The sequence below is a fragment of the Gastrolobium bilobum genome, unplaced genomic scaffold (genome assembly GCF_033153095.1).
Source record: "Gastrolobium bilobum isolate Gb01-03AN ecotype WA unplaced genomic scaffold, APGP_CSIRO_Gbil_v1 utg7917, whole genome shotgun sequence".
NCBI lineage: Eukaryota > Viridiplantae > Streptophyta > Magnoliopsida > Fabales > Fabaceae > Gastrolobium > Gastrolobium bilobum.
In genome coordinates, this window is record NW_026898898.1 from 242,617 (window position 1) to 261,542 (window position 18,926).

Sequence of the window (18,926 nt, forward strand, 5' to 3'; positions counted from 1 at the left end):
TTTAACTATTTTGATCAAAGCTTTTGGGCAACTACGTTGCACGATCTCGGCAATTTGGAAGGATCGGAACAGAGCAGTTTTTCAAGTTTTTAATATAATTGCGTGTCCTGATTAAAATCACAACTGATTAAATTTGAACAATTTCCTAATTGATTAAACCGGAATAACTCCCACCAATTATCTCAGTGGTGCTATCGTTTGTTTTTTAAACAAATCAAATGCACACATTAGATTCCTTTACAGTTTGGGAGTTCAGTGACTTTTGAGACGGTGATCATGTCTTAGATGGTGTCTTCCCTACCAAGCTGGGATAGCTAGGTCCATTATTTGGAACGAAACTTTGGTACTAATGGAATAACCAAGTGCGTGCTCTATTTTTTTTCATATTTGAAAAAAATTTAACCATTTTTGAAAAAAAAAAATTTATGCCACATTGAAATTTTTTTCATAGTGAGTATTTTTCTTTTTCACATTTGAAAAAAAATGTACCATTTTTTTTAAAAAAAAATTTCATGCCACATTAAATTTTTTTTCACAAATAAGAGAGTATCTACTTGGTTATTCCAAAGTTTTGTTCCATTATTTGGTTGCCTTTTTCGGCCTTTCACTCGAATAAATCTTCGTTACTATTGTTGCACCAAAAATTCAATGCATTTCGTTAATAAAAAATATTATATATCAGCCAAATTTTTTTCTTCTCCGTCAAATTTTCTCTATCTCTTCTGATATGTAATGCTTAGATGCACTGGATCTAGTTGCACATGGGAACAATGATCATATTGTCACTTTTTGAGCAAAAATTTACCTGATTGCCACGCCTGAAATTTATTTTGCCAAAATGTCACGTCACAATCTTGCTGGTCTCACAAGCGAGAATGGACTAGACACGTGTCAGCGTCTGAATGGTCAACCATTTTTGCTAGATTACCCAGCTAGAATGACAGAATGCTGACACGTGACAAAAATACAGACATCTACAAAATACCTGACAAAAAAATTTCCAAACGTGACAATGAAGTAAATTTTTATTAAAGGGTGCGACAATCATCAATGTCCCTTGCAGATGCATCTAAAATTTATTTCGGTGACTCGTCGAATTCGAGCCAACACTCCCGAAAAAAAAAAAAAAAACACTCACTGGTTGTTTTGGCGCCATATGTCTAGCCACTTCCCTGGTAAATTGGAAAACTCAAAAAACCCCAACCAATTAGAAACCGCTCATTTCTCATTTCTGATTGTTAAGCCGGAAATGCTTCTTCTTTCATTCCAATATCAATCTCACCGGACCTGACCCGACCCTTTATTTCTCTTGCATTTCATGGATTCCAAATCCAAACCCCAAACCCTAAACTCCACCCAATTGTACCTCACCGCCCACAAATCTCTTCAACCTTCTTCACCACCACCGTCACCACCCTCCTCCGTCCCAGTCCCACCCTCCTTCCCCCACTCCAAACTCATCCCCAAAACCCGCTTCCTCGTCGACGCCTTCCGCTACGCCGGCGACTACTCCGTCTCCTACTTCCTCTCCCACTTCCACTCCGACCACTACGCCGGCCTCTCCTCCACCTGGTCCCGCGGCATCATCTTCTGCTCCGACACCACCGCCAACCTCCTCCTCCATGTCCTCAATGTCCCCTCCCCCTTCGTATTCCCTCTCCCTCTCCGCCAACCGCTTCAAATCGACGGCTCCGAAATCACCCTCGTCGACGCCAACCACTGCCCTGGCGCCGTCCAATTCCTCTTCAAAATCCCCGCCGCCGCCGACGGAATCAACTGCGAGAGGTATGTTCACACTGGCGATTTCCGGTTTTGTAGTTCGATGGTATCGGAACCTGCTCTCGCTCCGTTTATTGGTGCTGATGCTGTGTTCTTAGACACTACCTATTGCCACCCTAAGTTTTTGTTTCCTTCACAAGACGAGTCTGTTGATTATGTTGTTGGTGTTGTGGAGAGTGTTGAGGGTGAGTGCGATGATAATAACAGTGTTTTGTTTCTTGTTGCTACTTATGTCATTGGGAAAGAGAGGATTTTGCTTGAGCTTGCCAGGAGGTTTAACCGGAAGATACACGTGGATGCTAGGAAGATGCAGGTTTTGCGGGCTCTTGGGTATGGAGAGAGTGGTGTGTTTACTGAGGATGGATTGGAAACTAATATTCATGTTGTTGGGTGGAATGTCTTGGGGGAGACTTGGCCTTACTTTAGGCCCAATTTTGTTAGAATGAAGGAGATTATGACTGAGAGAGGGTACTCAAAGGTTGTTGGTTTTGTTCCGACTGGATGGACCTATGAAGTGAAGCGCAATAGGTTTGCTGTGAGGTCTAAGGATTCGTTTCAGATTCATCTTGTGCCGTATAGTGAGCATTCGAACTATGAGGAGCTCAGGGAATATGTAAAGTTTTTGAAACCGAAGCGTGTTGTTCCTACGGTGGGTTTGGATGTTGAGAAAAGTGACAGTAAACATGCTAACAAAATGAGGAAGTATTTTGCTGGATTAGTTGATGAGACAGCCAACAAGCAGGAGTTTTTAAGGGGTTTTCGTCGTGGTGCAGGTGAAATGGTTGAGAAGGATGTTAGTGATGCTTTGAAAACAGGGCAAGGCATCGAGAAAGAAATCGGGGCATCTGACAGGGAAGGAAATAGAAGTATTAATCCAGATAATGCTGTGAGTTTGTCCTCTTTTACTGGAGAAACTTGCACACGAGATCCTACTTTACTAAATGATGAAGAAAAAGAAAAAATAATTCAAGAACTTAGTTGTTGTTTGCCCACATGGGTCACTCGAAGCCAGGTGTTAGATCTGATCAGCATCTCAGGGAGCAATGTTGTTGAAGCTGTTTCTAATTTCTATGAACGTGAAACGGAATTTCATCAGCAAGTATATTCCTCTCAAACTTCTGTTTCAATGTCCAAGTGCTGCTCGTCAAGTGACACTGATTCACTTTCAAAAACATGCATTAATACAAACAAGACTTACAGCAATGTTGACATTTTTCCAAGTCAAGAATCTAAATTAACTAACCTGAGGCATACAGTACCAAATCGCTTTTCCCCAGCCAAAAGGAAGAAAAGTAGTGAAAGTAAGCCAAACAAGAAAGTAAAAGCCAGAGCAAAATCAGAATCAAGTGGTTCAAAGCAGCCCGCTATAACAAGATTCTTCAGCAAAGTATTGCCTGATATGCCTGGTAGTACTCAATCTGATCATTTTGACCAAAGCCCTAAAGTTGAAGACTTGTTGCCAAATGATGTTGGAGAATTATATAAGGATGAGATTGATCAGTTTATGCAAATAATAAACGGGAATGAGTCGTTAAAAAAGTATGCCATCACTATAATTGAGAAGGCAAAAGGAGATGTTAATAAGGCTTTGGATATGTATTATTGTAATTCTGGCAATCTTGGTGAAAATGAAATATCAGTTCAAGCAGAGTGCAAAATCGGCAGACCTTTAGAGAAGAAGTATGTGTCACAGGAATTGACAATTATACCTGATATTTCTGTGCAGAGAGTGTTAAGAGATAATGTAGATGCAACTCATGTATGTTTACCACCTAAGAAATACAACCCTAAAGAACATGGTTTGTGTTAATTTTTTTATCTTTCAAATATAGTGGTTTAAAAGGAGTTTTTAATTTACTGCACTTAATTTTATATTTACTCTTTTTGTTCTTGATCTGTCTTGTAAAATATCTATACAACTGGCAAAAATGACCAGCGTGTTGGAGAGATGGAGAGCCTGCACCATATTTACATCTTGCACGAACCTTCAACCTACTTGAGGATGAGAAAGGAAAGATAAAAGCTACTTCAATGTTATGCAATATGTTCAGAAGGTTCCTTTTATACTGATCACATTCTTTGTATTATCCATTTTTCTTCTCCTTTTATGGAGTATTGAAACAATTTTACCAGTAATTGGCTGATTGAGGAACACTATCTGCATCCAATGTTTCTATCATGCAGTTTGTTGGCCTTGTCTCCAGCAGATGTTCTTCCTGCTGTGTATCTATGTACAAACAAAATTGCTCCGGACCATGAAAATATGGTAGGTATATTTTTGGTTTTGATAATTTGGAAGTTCTGACTTTCACCATCTTTAGCATTAATGAGAGTGATACTTGAACTTGCTGATTTAGAAAAATCAAAACCTGGATCCTGTTCCTTTGCTCTTTTATGTAAGGCTGTTTAAGTTCTAGACATTTTTTTCACCTGAAAATCTAGGACCTGAGTTTCTTCAAGAACACATTGATAATTGGTTTTATATGCTATTTTAGCCCTTCATGTTGGTTGAAGGTGCCTCTATGTATCAAATTGACCATTTTACATCCCTTAGTTTTTCTTTGAATTGCTATTTTGTTTTTTCTTCCTCCCTTTTCTTTGGATCATGGCAGCGAGGATTTTAGCCTTTGTTTTGAGACAATAGTTATTTATTTATTACTTTTATGGTAAATAACATGTGCGTCTGTAGGAAGCAGGGCCCATTTTGTCACTCTGTAATCTGCACTATTTTTTTTTTCTTTCTATAGGAGGTGAAAGGGAATTTGTAGTTATAATTAAAAAAAGTTTCCACTAAAATCCAGCAGCCGATTTAAAGGTTGCTTTGTTGAAAATAAATATTTTCTGAAAAAGTACATTACTATTTATTGTTGTTAATCATTTATGTTCTTTAGCCTTTCCATGATGACAAATTGGCAATTGTTTGACACAGGGTATAGCAGTCTACTGTATGGCAACGAGGGTTATTATGTACTAAGAAAGTTCCGTGTATGTACTATTATGCAGGAACTAAATATTGGTGGAAGTTTAGTCACTGCTGCACTTGAAGAGTCATGCGGAACAAACCGATCGAAAATAAGGGAGATGTATAACAAATTTGGTGATCTTGGTTGGATGATTGTTCTCATAGTTTTTGATTGTTTTACTAAACCTATTCAGTCCGTGAGGATTTTGAATAACTATTAAATAACCTGGGATTGTGAAAGGTGATGTTGCTCAAGAGTGTCGTCAAACACAAAGATTGCTTGCACCACCAGCACCACTTCTAATAAAGGATGTTTTCTCTGCTCTACAAAAGATAAGGTATTAACAACCATTCTGTTTCCGATTGTAGATTATGACCTTACTAGGGATATAATTTACCACTCGATTGTCTGCTTTTCAAATGTTTAGCTGAGAGTCATTACTATAGACTTAGGTTCATGGTGAACTCTATATGTGGTAACATGTTATTCACTTTAGATAATTTAAAATTATAAATATGTATGTGTGTGTGTTAGATGAAAGCTATTAGCATTCTGGAGGGTTAGACGCTTTTTTCTTCTTATGTTCCATATGGTCCCTTTTTAATCCTTTTCCCCTTTATCTCCCTTTCTTTCTCTCTTTACCTCTTTTTTTTTTAATTTCTTTCCTTCTTTTTTTATTTCTTTTTTCCTCTCAGTTTTTCTTCTCTTATTTATTTATTTATGTATTTTATTTTTTTATTTTATTTTTTATCCATCTATTTCTTTATTTTTATTTTTTATTTGTACTTTCTTATTCTTTTGTCCTCTTATGTATCTTTATTTTCAATTTATTTTTCCTTTTAATTGTTTATTGCTGTTTTTTAATGGATAATGTTATATATATATATATAATTTTTTTTTTATCTTTTTTTCTCTATTTTTTTGTATTTTTCATTTGGGTTCATCTGCTACTGACCCCAACTAGTTTGGGATAAAGGTGTTGGTGATGTTGATGTGTGTGTATTATAAAACAGTTTATGAATATGTTCCCATGTATAGAATTCACCATAAGCCCGAGTACATTGTGACAAAACTCCTATTTGATGACTAATTAGATGATCTGTTAAAGTATTACTATATTAGTGTGCATTGAGTGACATTGGTTTGGCTTGTAGTAGCCGTACTATACTTGTATTTCTAATAATTTTTCAGTGTGCGACCTTAGTCTTTTGAATTTGCATGAAAAAAAAAAAAAATCCTCATAGTGGGCTGATAGGCCGTCCTTTGCTCTAGCATATGGAATTGCAAACCTTAAAGTTATGGACTTACAGATATGTAATTTTCATTGTGCATATGTGGAAACGACAGTAGGGTGAGTCTTGGAGCAGCAGTAAGGTTGTTCCTTGTAATTGGAAAGTTACGGCTTCAAGTCTAAGAAATAGCCTTTCTGGAAAAATGCAAGGGTAAGGTTGCATAATGGTTGAAAGTCAAAACCTTAATCCCTATGCTATGAGCGAAGGAGCTCTAGGTTGTGGCATTTTATATACTGATAAATGATCACTATTAGGAGATCAATTTCTGGTTACTATGTCTTTGTTGATTCTTGGTGGTAATTTTGTTTCTTGGAACCAGGGGTCCAAAATTGTACATTTATGAATTGTAAAAGGACCAAAAGTGTATTATACCTAGTTGTAACATTTTTATGTTTTTATTGCATTCTCTTCTCTATCAATTCAATCAGTTTTTCATTGCTATTTAGTTAGGTAAACTTTTAGTTTTGTTCTACATGTTCTTATGTAATGCCCATCAGTGTACAAACAGGCAATGGAAGCACATTTCGGAAGAAAGGCATCATTGTTCATCTCATGCGTTCCTGCCGTGAGAAGGAGATAAAGTTTCTTGTACGGACCTTGGTAAATATCTAAATTTTTAGGGTGGATAGAAGTTTAGGGGGGAAGCGGAGGTTACCCCGTTTAAAGGTCAAAGTATGCTACAAGCCTTAATGAGGGCTTACAGAAGTACTTACTAATTGATATGTCTAGGTATTTATGTTGTATTTAGATAAATTTCATCAAGGTGTGTGTAATCTACTATCATACCTGGCTAGACTTCTGATATTCTCTTTCTATACAGTGTGTTTCAATATTTACTGTTCTGAGAGTGTGTGTGTGTATATATATATATAAGAGGGGGGAGAGAGGTTATGCTTGCAATTTCTTTTTCTTTACAACCTCTTAGAATCATTGTCCTTATTGTTGTATCAAAATCAAATTAATGGTTACAAAATGACATTGAATGAGAGCCATTAATTTGATTTTGATTTAACGGTAGCAAAGTGATTGTAAAGAAAAAAAAGGTTGTAAGTATAATCTATCTCATGTATATATAAAGTGGTGGCTGGTAGTATGTTTCTCAAATGCATTTTTTTTTTTAATATTTTTATCCCTGTATGCAAGTGGCAAGTGTCCTTTGGTTTTCAATTTAGCTTCTTGTGTAGGTCAGGAACTTAAGGATTGGGGCAATGCTCAGAACTGTTTTGCCTGCATTGGCTCATGCTGTTGTTATGAATTCTTGCCCTTCTGTGCACGAAGAAGAAACTGCAGAAAATTTGAAGGAGAAGCTTCAGGTCCATTATGCAATCTTTCGCCTTTACCTATGACCAGGATTATGTATTAATAATTTAATGTTCTATATTACTATTCTGTCTGCTTTTTAACGGTTGATATTATTTTTTGTCATAATAATTACTTTTAATATGGCATTTTATACGTAGAGGAGCTTTCATTTAATTTAATAGGATAATAGCAGATTTGATTACTCAGAGAAAAAGAGAATAAATAATTCAAAGGATAATGTAACCTTCTTGGAGATATAAAAAGAAACAAGCATGAATAACATACAAGACATCACCAATATAGCTACTCCTTTAAACCCCTCTGTATATTGAACAAAGGGACATCCTTGTTTTTACTTTTCAATAATAGAAGAAATATTATCAGATATGGGAAAGAAAGTACAGGAACAGAGGATAATAAACCCTCCTTAAAGAAAGGAAAAGAAAATACTAGATGATCAAACAAGAAAGCACATCAGTTATGTAAAGCTTGCTAATCCCACCCATTCTGTTTAATCCATTACTTGCTCTGAATTACTGGATGCCAGAGAGAATGTGATTCCAGAGGTAAATGCCATAACCAGTTGCTAGGTAAGCTGACATTCCTAGGCACCAAACTACCATGTACCATGACCCTAACCCTCCCTTTCAAAACAAAAGGCCAAATAAGCAATTCAGTCGAATGGGTGATTCAATTACAGAAACTTATTAAATATTCAAGCATTATGCGCTGCCCAAGTAGCAGCATGAATAGTGCACCTTCATGAGACCATTATCTTCTATGTTCCTGACTTCCTGCCAAAACCTCTATAACTAACAAAGAATTATGACAAATTCCTTGGATAAACCTAGTTTTGTAAGAACCGATAAGCCTATTCTTTGTGTAACCAGCTCCTAGACAATGCAAAAACAACTGTACAGTAGTCTCGAAACTTTTATGGAACTTTAATGATTCAGTGACTGTAGATTTGGTTTCAATTCTTAGCATTCTTGATTCCTTTTCATTTATCTAACATTCCCGTTGGCCCAAACATAGAAGGTTTACCCTTATCTTGTCCTTGTATTTTTATTTATTTATTTTTTATTTTATTTTTTGACTTGTAACCATTTTCAAAAGTAAGCTTTGAGATCCTTTTTCGTACCAATAATTTGTTACATGTTCATAAGGTTCATGCAACTTGTTTTGTACGCCAAAAATATTATAAAAGAATTAGCCATCTATCTTTGCATTGGGAGGTAGCTTGGCACTTGTGGAATAAGTTGTGAGCCATTTGCAAACATTTTATTTTTCCTTACTTAGCACCCATTTAGTTGACCCATTCAGAAAGGTTTTGGGAGTGGAAAGGAAAGTGAGGTGCCTTAAAATTGCGCTTTTTGCTGTATGGGAACCATTTGGATAAAGCCTAACACTAGACTCTTTAGCCAGATATATCTTCCTTCTTGTCTTTTGTAGGAAAGATTTATATTCTCAGCCTTTTTGTGGGTTTCAATATATGGATTTATTGAGGTTTGTGTCTTTGGCTGACATGCAGCTGGACTGATTATGCTCTGCTGAGCTGACATATTTTCTTCTGTTTTCTTTCTTTTTTTCCTTCTTTCCTTGTTTTAGGAGGATTTCTGATCCTCCTGCATTGTATTTCTTTTCTCTCATATGGATTCATATTTTATAGAAAAAACATGATTATATTTTTGCCAGGAAGAGCTTGTTGCCTTCATTCTGAAGCAAAGAGCTGATCCTCAAAATTTTAGGGATTTGTTGGTAAATTCAGAATAATAATTATGTATTTGGAGATTTCTGTGACTAATAATGTCCCCCCACCTCTACAGGTCCTTTCTGTGGCAGTTGTTGAAGCATATAACATTCTGCCAAATTTGGTAAGTTTTGAATATTTGAATAGTGAGTCTTGCCTGTTTATATCTTTTATGATTGAAAACAGAGCATTATTACACTCATGAGGCTGTTGTCTGCATTACTCTCTTGTATATTAGGAGATAGGAAGCTAGGTGCTAAACGTTTCTACATTTTTGTTTCTGAATAGCTGTTGTTTAATGTGAAAATGCAAAAGTATTATAGGCTTACATCACCAGCATTCAATGTGACCAAGCACTGACTATGTTGGATATAACTATTACCAGTAATTGCTGATGTGCAGTTTGTGTGAATCTCTAATAGCTGTTTGTTAAATTGTTCCGAATTTCTCTTGATGGTCTGTCATATTTGTTTGTGTAAATGTAGACTTGTTGAGGATAATGTACCTAGTTTTTACCCTATATGAGTAATAATGCAGTGATCTTATGATGTTATGCATTTTCATTTCATTTATTTTATGCAGGCTCTCATAGTCCCATCTCTCATGAACACAGGCATTGATTTTTCGGTTTCAAATTTATCAATGATTCCAGGAATCCCTATTAAGCCTATGCTTGCGAAGTATATACTATACCATATACTGGCCCTTTCTTGAGTAGTTTGTGTTTGTGATTGGATTTCAGGTTAATAGAACCTCCTTTTCTTAACTTCAGGAGTACTCACTTATTTTTCTCAACACTACCCTTTTTTTTTGGGTATTTTTCCTTTTTCATTCTTCGCAGGATCACCAATGGCATTCCCCAAGTATTGAAGCTGTTTCAAAATAAAGCATTTACATGTGAATATAAGTATGTCCTATTCTGTAATCAATTATTTTCCTTTTATCTTTATGCTCTTTGTCTCACTTGACAGATTGCATGCGACAATGGACATGGGGAAGCAAGTAGGCATTTAAAATCTTGGTTGGATACATAATTTTAAGGGGTGATTTGAAGTTTTGATCACAGTGGGCTGGTTGTTGTTGTTAAAGCAATGCTGGTGTTAATGTAGTAATCTGATATACATCACTCCAAGTGGTGTGCCTCAAAATTTGTAGGTGAATGCTATAACAATAGAGCATCTAATTTGATGAATCTTGTAGAGTTGTAGTGCATATATATAAACTCTTTTGAAAACATTACTTATACTAATAGGCGTTCTAGACTGATTTTGGCAAGGTGATTAAATAAAAAAACTAGAAATCAATAATTAAAGAAAAAAATCCTTCTTGAAAGTAGCTAAAGTAAAGAGTCATTTACCCTTTCAAAATGGTCTCAAAGGTAGGAATGCTGGTGCAAGGCAGACTCATTGGATTGCTATTGCAAAATCAAAACTGAACCTTCTAACATTCCATGATTCAAGTTTTGAAATATTAATCTGACAATTCTGATTTCTGATTAGTCAAAAGAATTTATAATCTAGTTATAATGCTGTTTTGTTCATTGGTCCGTAGTTTGTGATTGGGAGTTCAATCTTGTAAACTATGAGCTAGTTCCTGATGCATTGTTACATCTACTGATATTTAACTACAAATCCATTTCTTTTGTGACCATTTCAAAAACTTAATCCGGCGTGTTTGATGTTTATACTGAAAACTTATGATAATGAAGAACTGTGGTAATACTCATTGTACAGTAATTACTTGCATTATTGCACAAAAGTGAAGCAGTAAGGAATGCAAAAACTCAAATTGCTTCATTTCCATTATGTGCAGCTTGTAAAATCTCTTTCAACCCCGAACTTCTTATGAGAAACACATCTTGGAGAGATTTGAAATTCTGGTCTTGTTTGTTTATTCTAGTAGTAATGTTTTTCAATCGGGTGATTTTTATTAAATATTGAGATCATTTGGCTAGAAGAGAAGATAGAACTTCTTGTGTCGAATGTAAGGTCTACCCTGGAGAGTGTGTTGCTACGCAACATAAGCTGGTAGTCTTGGATGTTCGGTTCAACAAAGTACGTACAATGAAGAAGAGGGCTCAGAATCCAAGGATAAGGTGGTGGAAGCTTAAGGAGGGAAAAGAGAGAGAGTTCAATGATAGAATGTTGCACGAAGGACCTTGGGAGTTTGATGGAGGAGTAAATGCAATATGGAATGAGATGGCTAAGTGTATTCAAAATTTGGGAAGGAGGGTGTTGGGAGAAAGCAAAGGAAATGGATTTCATACAAAGGAAACATGGTGGTGGAATGGAGAGGTGCAAGAGGCAATTAAACATAAGAAGGAGTGCTTTAGATCTTTGCATAAAAGTCCCAATGAAGAGAACCTGCAAAAGTTTAGATTGGCGAGAAAAAATGCAAAGAAAGCAGTGCGAGAAGCGAGAGGCAAGGTTTTCGACGAGTTGTATAAAAGTCTTGGGAGCAAGGATGGTGAAAGAGGTATTTATAAACTTGCAAGGATAAGGGATAAGAAAAGTAAAGACCTCACTCAAGTTAGATGCATCAAGGATGAAAATCAAAAACTTCTGGTGAGAGATGAAGATGTAAATGAAAGATGGTTGAAATACTTCAACAAGCTGTTTAATGGGGATGGAAATACAAGCGAGGTGGACTTAGAGGACGCGTATGATGATATGAATAGAAGATTTGTACGCAGAATTAATACACATGAAGTTAAGGAGGCTTTAAAGATGAAGACTAATAAAGCCTTGGAGCCTGATGGTGTCCCTATTGAAGTGTGGAGAGGCCTGGGGGATGTGGCAATAAAATGGTTGACCAATCTTTTTAATAAGATTCTCCAGACGAATAAGATGCCTGATGTATGGAGGAAAAGTATGATTGTGCCTATCTACAAAAATAAGGGAGATATACAGAATTGTTCAAACTATAGAGGCATTAAGCTAATGAGTCATACTATGAAGCTGTGGGAGAGGGTTATTGAACATCGCTTGAGGAGAGATACCAAGGTTTCTGTAAATCAATTTGGATTTATGCCAGGAAGATGTACCATGGAAGCCATTTTCTTGATGCGACAACTAATGGAAAGATACCGAGAAAAGAAGAAGGACTTGCATATGGTGTTCATAGACCTTGAGAAAGCATACGATAGGGTTCCAAGGAAAGTTTTATGGTGGGTCCTGGAGAAGAAAAAGGTTCCATTAAAGTATGTAAAGGCAATCAAGGATATGTATGATGGGGCTACTACATGTGTAAAAGCTTGTAACGGATCATCAAGTTATTTTCCTATCACGGTAGGTGTACACCAAGGGTCGGCTCTAAGTCCTTACCTATTTGCCTTAGTTATGGATGAACTAACAAAAGATATTCAAGAGGAAGTGCCATGGTGTATGCTTTTTGCAGACGATATTGTGCTTATTGATGAGAGCAAGGAGGGTGTTAATAGAAAACTTGAATTGTGGAGAAGCACATTGGAATCCAGAGGATTCACATTAAGTCGAAGCAAGACTGAGTATCTGAAGTGTGAGTTTTCTCTGGTACAAGATGAGGACCAAGAACCTGTGCATCTAAATGGTCAAGAGGTACCCAAAAAAAATGCTTTTAAATACTTGGGCTCCATTTTACAAAATGGTGGAGAGATTGATGAGGATGTAAATCACAGAATCAGAGCAGGGTAGATGAAATGGCGTAGTGCATCTGCATTTTTGTGTGACCGCAAAATTCCCCTGAAGTTAAAAGGAAAATTCTATAAAACGGCAGTACGACCGGCAATGCTATATGGAGCGGAATGCTGGCCAGCACATAGGCAACATGAGCATAAGATGGGAGTAGCAGAGATGAGGATGTTAAGGTGGATGTGTGGGTACACAAGGATGGATAAGATAAGAAATGAAGATATTCGACGAAAGGTCGGAGTAGTACCGGTAGCCGAGAAGATGAGAGAACATAGATTGAGGTGGTTTGGGCACGTGATGAGAAGACCCATGGATGCTCCTGTAAGAACAGAAGTTTGTTACCAAGAGCTAAACACAAAAAGAGGCAGAGGTAGGCCGAAGCTTACTTGGGGGAAAGTAGTAAAACAAGATTTAATGGAGTGGGATATAGATTGGCGGACAGTATGTCTTAGAAAGGAATGGAGAAAAGCTATAAGTATGGTGGAGGGTTAGACTCGCTGTTATTCCTATGTTCCAGATGGTCCTTTTTTAGTCCTTTTCCCCTTCATTTCCCCCACTTCTTCTTGTCCCTTTCTTTTTTACTTTTATTTATTTATATATACATATATTTTTATTTCATTTTATTTTATTTTATTATTTTATTTGTGTATTCTTATTTATTTATTTTTTATTTTTTATTTATTTTTTTACTTTTTTTCAACCGTTTTGTATCTTTCATGTGGGTTCATCTACCACCGACCCCAATTAATTTGGGATAAAGGTGTTGTTGATGTTGATGTTGATTGAGATCATTTGGCATTACTTGTCTCTGTTTTGCAAGGATGAATTGCACTTCTCTTTTACATCACTTGTTGAATTGAGTTAAATTTAATTCTAGGTATGATGGTCAGCGAGCTCAAATTCACAGATTACTTGATGGATCAATTTGTGTCTTTTCAAGAAATGGAGATGAATCGACATCAAGATTTCCTGATCTGATCGACATAATTAAGGATTCCTGCAAGCCTGTTGCATCAACTTTCATTATAGATGCAGAAGTACAAAAATGTTTTCTGCGATAATATTCTTATATTTGTTCTTGTTAATCAAGTTCTTGTTATTTACTCCTAATTTTATGGTTCTTGTTCCTTTCAGGTTGTTGGTATTGATAGAAAAAATGGATCTAGGATTATGTCTTTCCAGGAGCTATCTTCACGTGGGAGAGGAAGCAAAGATACTTTAGTTACTACAGAGCGCATAAAGGTTGGAAGTTTGCGTGCTTAAAAAAACTTAATAGCATTTATTGCCTGAAGCCATAAATCCTTTACTTGATACTTACTAAGCATGGACAGTGTTTTGGTAATATGTCTAAAAATGCTGTATTTTGGTAAATAGTTTTAAGAATATTATTAGAATCAATTAGTCCATGTAAACATTAGTGTTTTAGGTTCTTTTTTCTCTAAGGAGTTAATTATAATCTTATGTATTTTGAACCCTTATTTAGGACCGGGACTGACTGAGTGCCTTGCCTTGTCCTCTCTATCTCTCTCTAAATATTTGCAAACTCTGTTTCTCTTTCCTTATTACCCACTGCTAAATCTCAATTTATAACAACTCAGCTACTCTAGATGTCTAAATTGTTACTGCACATGGCTTTTGGGAACATGCAATCCATGTGCCGATGCCTTTAACAGCTGTATCTTAATGACATTAACTATTGCTGGAAACAGCCAAGTTAACAAGGACAGTTTGAATGACAATAGTTAGTTTATGGTGGTGTTCTGTTTTCTTGTGGGGGCAAGTTTCGTGGAAATCTATCTCAACACACTGCATATTGATAATGGTTTGCTCTCTGGACAGCATTAAACTCAATTGTTATTCAACTTTTAGGTTTTTAATAATTAGATCAAAACCAATATTTAAGTATCATAGGAATGTTACATGACTCACTTCCTTAGAAATTTAGCTGGTCCGATGGCTTATTTATCTGAAGGGTTTTAGTATGATGTACGCATTTGTATTTTTGAAATTATCAAGAACATGGAAGTTTGAGAGGGATTGGAGGGCTCTGTTGAGCTAATGGTTTTTTTCCTCTTTAGGGAATTCCCTTGTGAGTTGGTTCCTTTGTAGTTGTTCTAGGAGAACTTCTTATCTTCCTTTGTGCTTCTCTAGTTCTCTTCAACTCTGTTTCTAGTTGAATTGTCTGGATTTGTTTCTGATATGTTCTGTTCATGCAGGTGGACATTTGCATCTTTGTCTTTGATATCATGTTTGCAAATGGAGAGCAGTAATTATTTCAATCTTTCTTTTTCTCATTTTTATGATAATTTGTTGCAAAGTTGGTAGAAATTGTCGTGGAGCATATACAAATGATTATATTAGCAAGTGGTCTCTTTGAATCCATTGGCCTTGTTTGGCGCACTGTACTGTATAAGGCGGGATCGTATATTGGTCACATGGGAGTACAGGCTGAACTATCTACCTGATAAGCTTTTAGCCTATCCTATGTTTGGTGCACCAATGGATAGTGTGCAAGATGGTGTAATTTAATGCTATCTTGTGTATAGAGTCAACTATAGACCATAAAACTAGAAAAGGTAAAAATGTGAGATTTTCTTCACTTATTAATCAATGATCGTCAAGCATGTGGATCTCAGGTTAAAAGGAAGTAGGTTAGCCAGTATTGATTTATTTTGTGATATTCAAGAGAGTTAGATTATACTTGTTAAGCAGTTGATATTGCCTTTCAAATACAGTCTGTCGTCTGTACTGACCATTCAAGTACTGCTTGCAGGCTATTGGGTTTTCCTCTCCGCCTAAGACGAAAGCGTATGCATCTAGTCGTTTTATTTGATTATGAATTTTCAGGCAAGACAAAAATGTACTGTAACTCAAAAGTACACTTTGATTTTAATCCTTTTGCATCTCTTGGAACTTATACAGATCTGAAGGATTTGTTCCATGATGAGAAACCTGGGTATTTTGAGTATGCAAAGGAAACAACTGTAAGTGCTTGAGTTTATGATTACTATTTTCTAGTGAAATTCATTTGATGTGCTATATATGTATATGAACTCTTTAATTGTAGATCGAAGCAGATGATGCTTGCTTAACCTGTGAAGCCACGTTAACTAAGATAAATGCTTTCCTGGAAGATGCACTTCGCTCTTCATGTGAAGGAATTATGGTCAAATCTTTGGATGTTGATGCTGGGTATTCTCCATCAAAGCGTTCTGATAAATGGTTAAAGGTTATTTTTTGCCCTACAGGACTTTGGTCACTTTGGTAGAGATACACTCATAGAAACAGGTATTTAATCTGTATAACGTTCTAAGGTTTCATTTTGTAGGTCAAGCGAGATTATGTGGAAGGATTAAATGATACTCTTGATTTAGTACCAATTGGTGCTTGGCATGGAAATGGAAGGAAAGCTGGATGGTAATATAGCATCTTTCATAATTTTTTTGTCTACTGAAATTATTTAAGATGCTGCAATGAAACTTGCATAGAATTAAAAGTATTTTATTTCACATTACTACATTAGTTCTGTCAAGGACCAATTTTCTAAATGCTTAAGCTGTTAGGTGGTTGGCCAAGAATTGCTTTGTATCTCTAGCAAGTCCATGTCATTCAGCACCAGTGGTAAAAATGAAAGAAATCTAATTTGAACCATATGAATACATGAAGTTCCTTCCAACCAATGAAATTGTTATGTGTGACTTGTATTTAGTTTTGCGCTTGACCAAACATGTGACTAACCTGACAAACCTGCGGTGACCCAAGGAGGTGTTTTCATTGGAGATTAGGTGGTGGAAGTGGAGGGGACGGGCTAATAGGAACTTGTAAATTTAGTAGTTAGGGTAAAACATCTTTCACAGTGCGCTTATATTTGGTGTATTGGGATTCCGGTGTGAGTGTTGAGCAGTTACTCTTTGTAATATCGTTGATTAAAATTAATTGTAATTTTTGCTATAGGTTTAACCCCGTTAAGCTCTGGTCATAACAAAAAGATTACACTTGATTTTGAAAGGTGAAAATATAAATTTCCAAGCAGCAGTGCACTGGTAATTTATGAATTTCAGTAGTGGTCTGGTTCGAATAATAATTTAGAATGAAGATAGTGCAGGGTAATGGTGTTGTTTCATGTTCTGATACTCAGCAGATAAGACTCAAAAGATGGATGGTGGTCTTCTTTAAGTGTGAAATTTTTTGGGTGAAAGATCTGTTCTACGTGCAATCACAACAAAAAATAGTTCTATCTCTAGCAAAACGAAAATATAGAGTATAATAGATAACTATGGCACGTTAGCAGGTATAAGTTACCAAAAATCTAAGCGACACTGTATTTTGCAAAAGTTACTATTAGAAATTACTATGTTCCATGTGATTGGAAAAACATGAGCATGACTACATGAAGACATGTAATGCTCTGGAGTTGTGAATTAACTTTTGTGTTCATCAAGTGAAATCATGAGGTTCTATTATCTTTCTCAGTGGTCGATGCTCCTTATGTAATAATCTTAAGAACTTTGCCAATATGTATCAAATGGAAAAGGTAGCGGCAGAGAAAGGAATATGCAATTTTCAGTGGCTTCATAATGAATTTTTGGGATAAGAGAATGATTTATTGCCCTGTTGTTGTTGATCTGGATCATTTGCTGTTGCAGGTATAGTCCATTTCTTATGGCATGTTTCAATCCTGAAACTGAGGATTATCAAAGTGTATGCCGTGTGATGTCTGGGTTCTCAGATTCATTTTACATAGAGGTATAAATGGTTGAGTGATCCTTAAAATATTTTAAATTCCTAGACTCTTTCATCTTGAAAGTTGAAGGATGTATTTCTAATTTTTTATTTCCTGGTCTTGTTTTTGAAATTTGAACACTTGGAATCGTCAATATGTCACAACTATGTTACTTTTGCATACATTGTTCATAATGGATCATTTTTAACCTTTTTATGTAGACATCAAGTAGTATGCATTAGTCATTCATATTCGGGAAAATGGCACTAAAGCACACTAAAAACATTCTGGACCTTGAAGAATGCCAAAGTAATTTTTCATTAACACAGAAAATTGCCCTGTAGTAATAACACAAGAATGAACTGGTCCCTCGCAAATGTTTCATTAACTACTTTCTTTTCCTTTTGGAAGTTTTTAACTTCGTGCAAGGTTCTTTTATCATTACTGACGGGAAAATTTATATTGCGCTGCAGATGAAAGAATTCTTCTCTGGGGACAAAGTCTTGTCCAAAAAACCACCATATTATCAAACAGGAGAGGCACCGGACTTGTGGTTTTGTCCGCAACTTGTTTGGGAAATAAGAGGTGCAGACTTTACAGTTTCCCCAGTTCATCGTGCTGCCATTGGTTTAGTTCATCCTTCTCGAGGCATCTCAATCAGATTTCCAAGATTTATTCGGTGTGTGTCAGACAGAAACCCTGAAGAATGTAGCACAGCTGCCGATATAGCTGAAATGTTTCATTCTCAGACTCGGAAGATGGATGTCACAGCTGAAGATTGAATGTTGATTTGGTTTTCGTGTATATAATCTGTTCTTGATGTTTATAGTATTTCTGGGTATCAGCTTACTGCAGATGTTTCAATGTTTTATATGTACAGTGTAGAAGTTTTTAACAACGAATCTCTTGGCTTGTAGGACTCAGAAATACAACTTCAAAATTTGACCAACTCACTTGCCAAGCCTTATGAGTCTATGACGACCTCCTTCCCCTTTAGTCTTTCACTGTTATTTGTCCTGTTGGTCCATATGGAAAGGTACAGACAAAGAGGTTACTTGGAGTGCAGATGAGCCATTGCAACTCAAGTATAGCCAACTTGTAAGCTGCATGTCCCAAATTCTTGACTGGGGGGACACCAAAGGCCTCTGCCCTTCCATCCCTTGGATATATCGAGGAGTTGTATCTGAATTTGGTGGGGTTGGTGAGCGGATGAGGGAAATGATCTTTATATGGAAATGGAAGAATCTGGGGTAATTAATGAAAAAATATTGCGAAATCCAAAGTAGCTCTAGAATATGGTTAAATGATACGCCCGCCGTTCCATTCTATTAGGATTAAGAATAGGCATAAAACATAGAAATTATATTCAGAAAGAGTGGACACCATCTTGATTAGCTTAACAGTTGTGAAAATTCACCTGCGCTATAGCTGATGGTCCATGATGCGGTC

The 18,926-nt window shown here is 36.2% G+C and overlaps 1 protein-coding gene across 2 annotated transcripts; it reads left to right on the top strand.

Moving 5' to 3' along the window:
- The first annotated feature begins 1,215 nt into the window (after positions 1-1,215).
- LOC133285171 (DNA ligase 6) lies at positions 1,216-18,388 on the top strand. Of its 2 annotated transcripts, XM_061482357.1 has the most exons (19): positions 1,216-3,578; positions 3,716-3,833; positions 3,964-4,045; positions 4,783-4,885; positions 4,983-5,079; positions 6,532-6,634; positions 7,219-7,347; positions 9,163-9,210; positions 9,669-9,766; positions 9,928-9,993; positions 13,632-13,791; positions 13,889-13,996; positions 14,971-15,020; positions 15,528-15,562; positions 15,677-15,738; positions 15,822-15,983; positions 16,083-16,171; positions 17,401-17,500; positions 17,951-18,388. In XM_061482357.1, the coding sequence occupies exons 1-19, from the start codon at positions 1,319-1,321 to the stop codon at positions 18,257-18,259; spliced, it is 4,179 nt and encodes a 1,392-aa protein (XP_061338341.1). In that variant the 5' UTR covers positions 1,216-1,318; the 3' UTR covers positions 18,260-18,388. The 2 variants fall into 2 exon arrangements, with proteins under 2 accessions (XP_061338341.1, XP_061338342.1); XM_061482358.1 differs by lacking the exons at positions 14,971-15,020; positions 16,083-16,171; positions 17,401-17,500; positions 17,951-18,388 and having other exon boundaries at positions 15,822-15,958.
- The last annotated feature ends 538 nt before the right edge of the window (positions 18,389-18,926 follow it).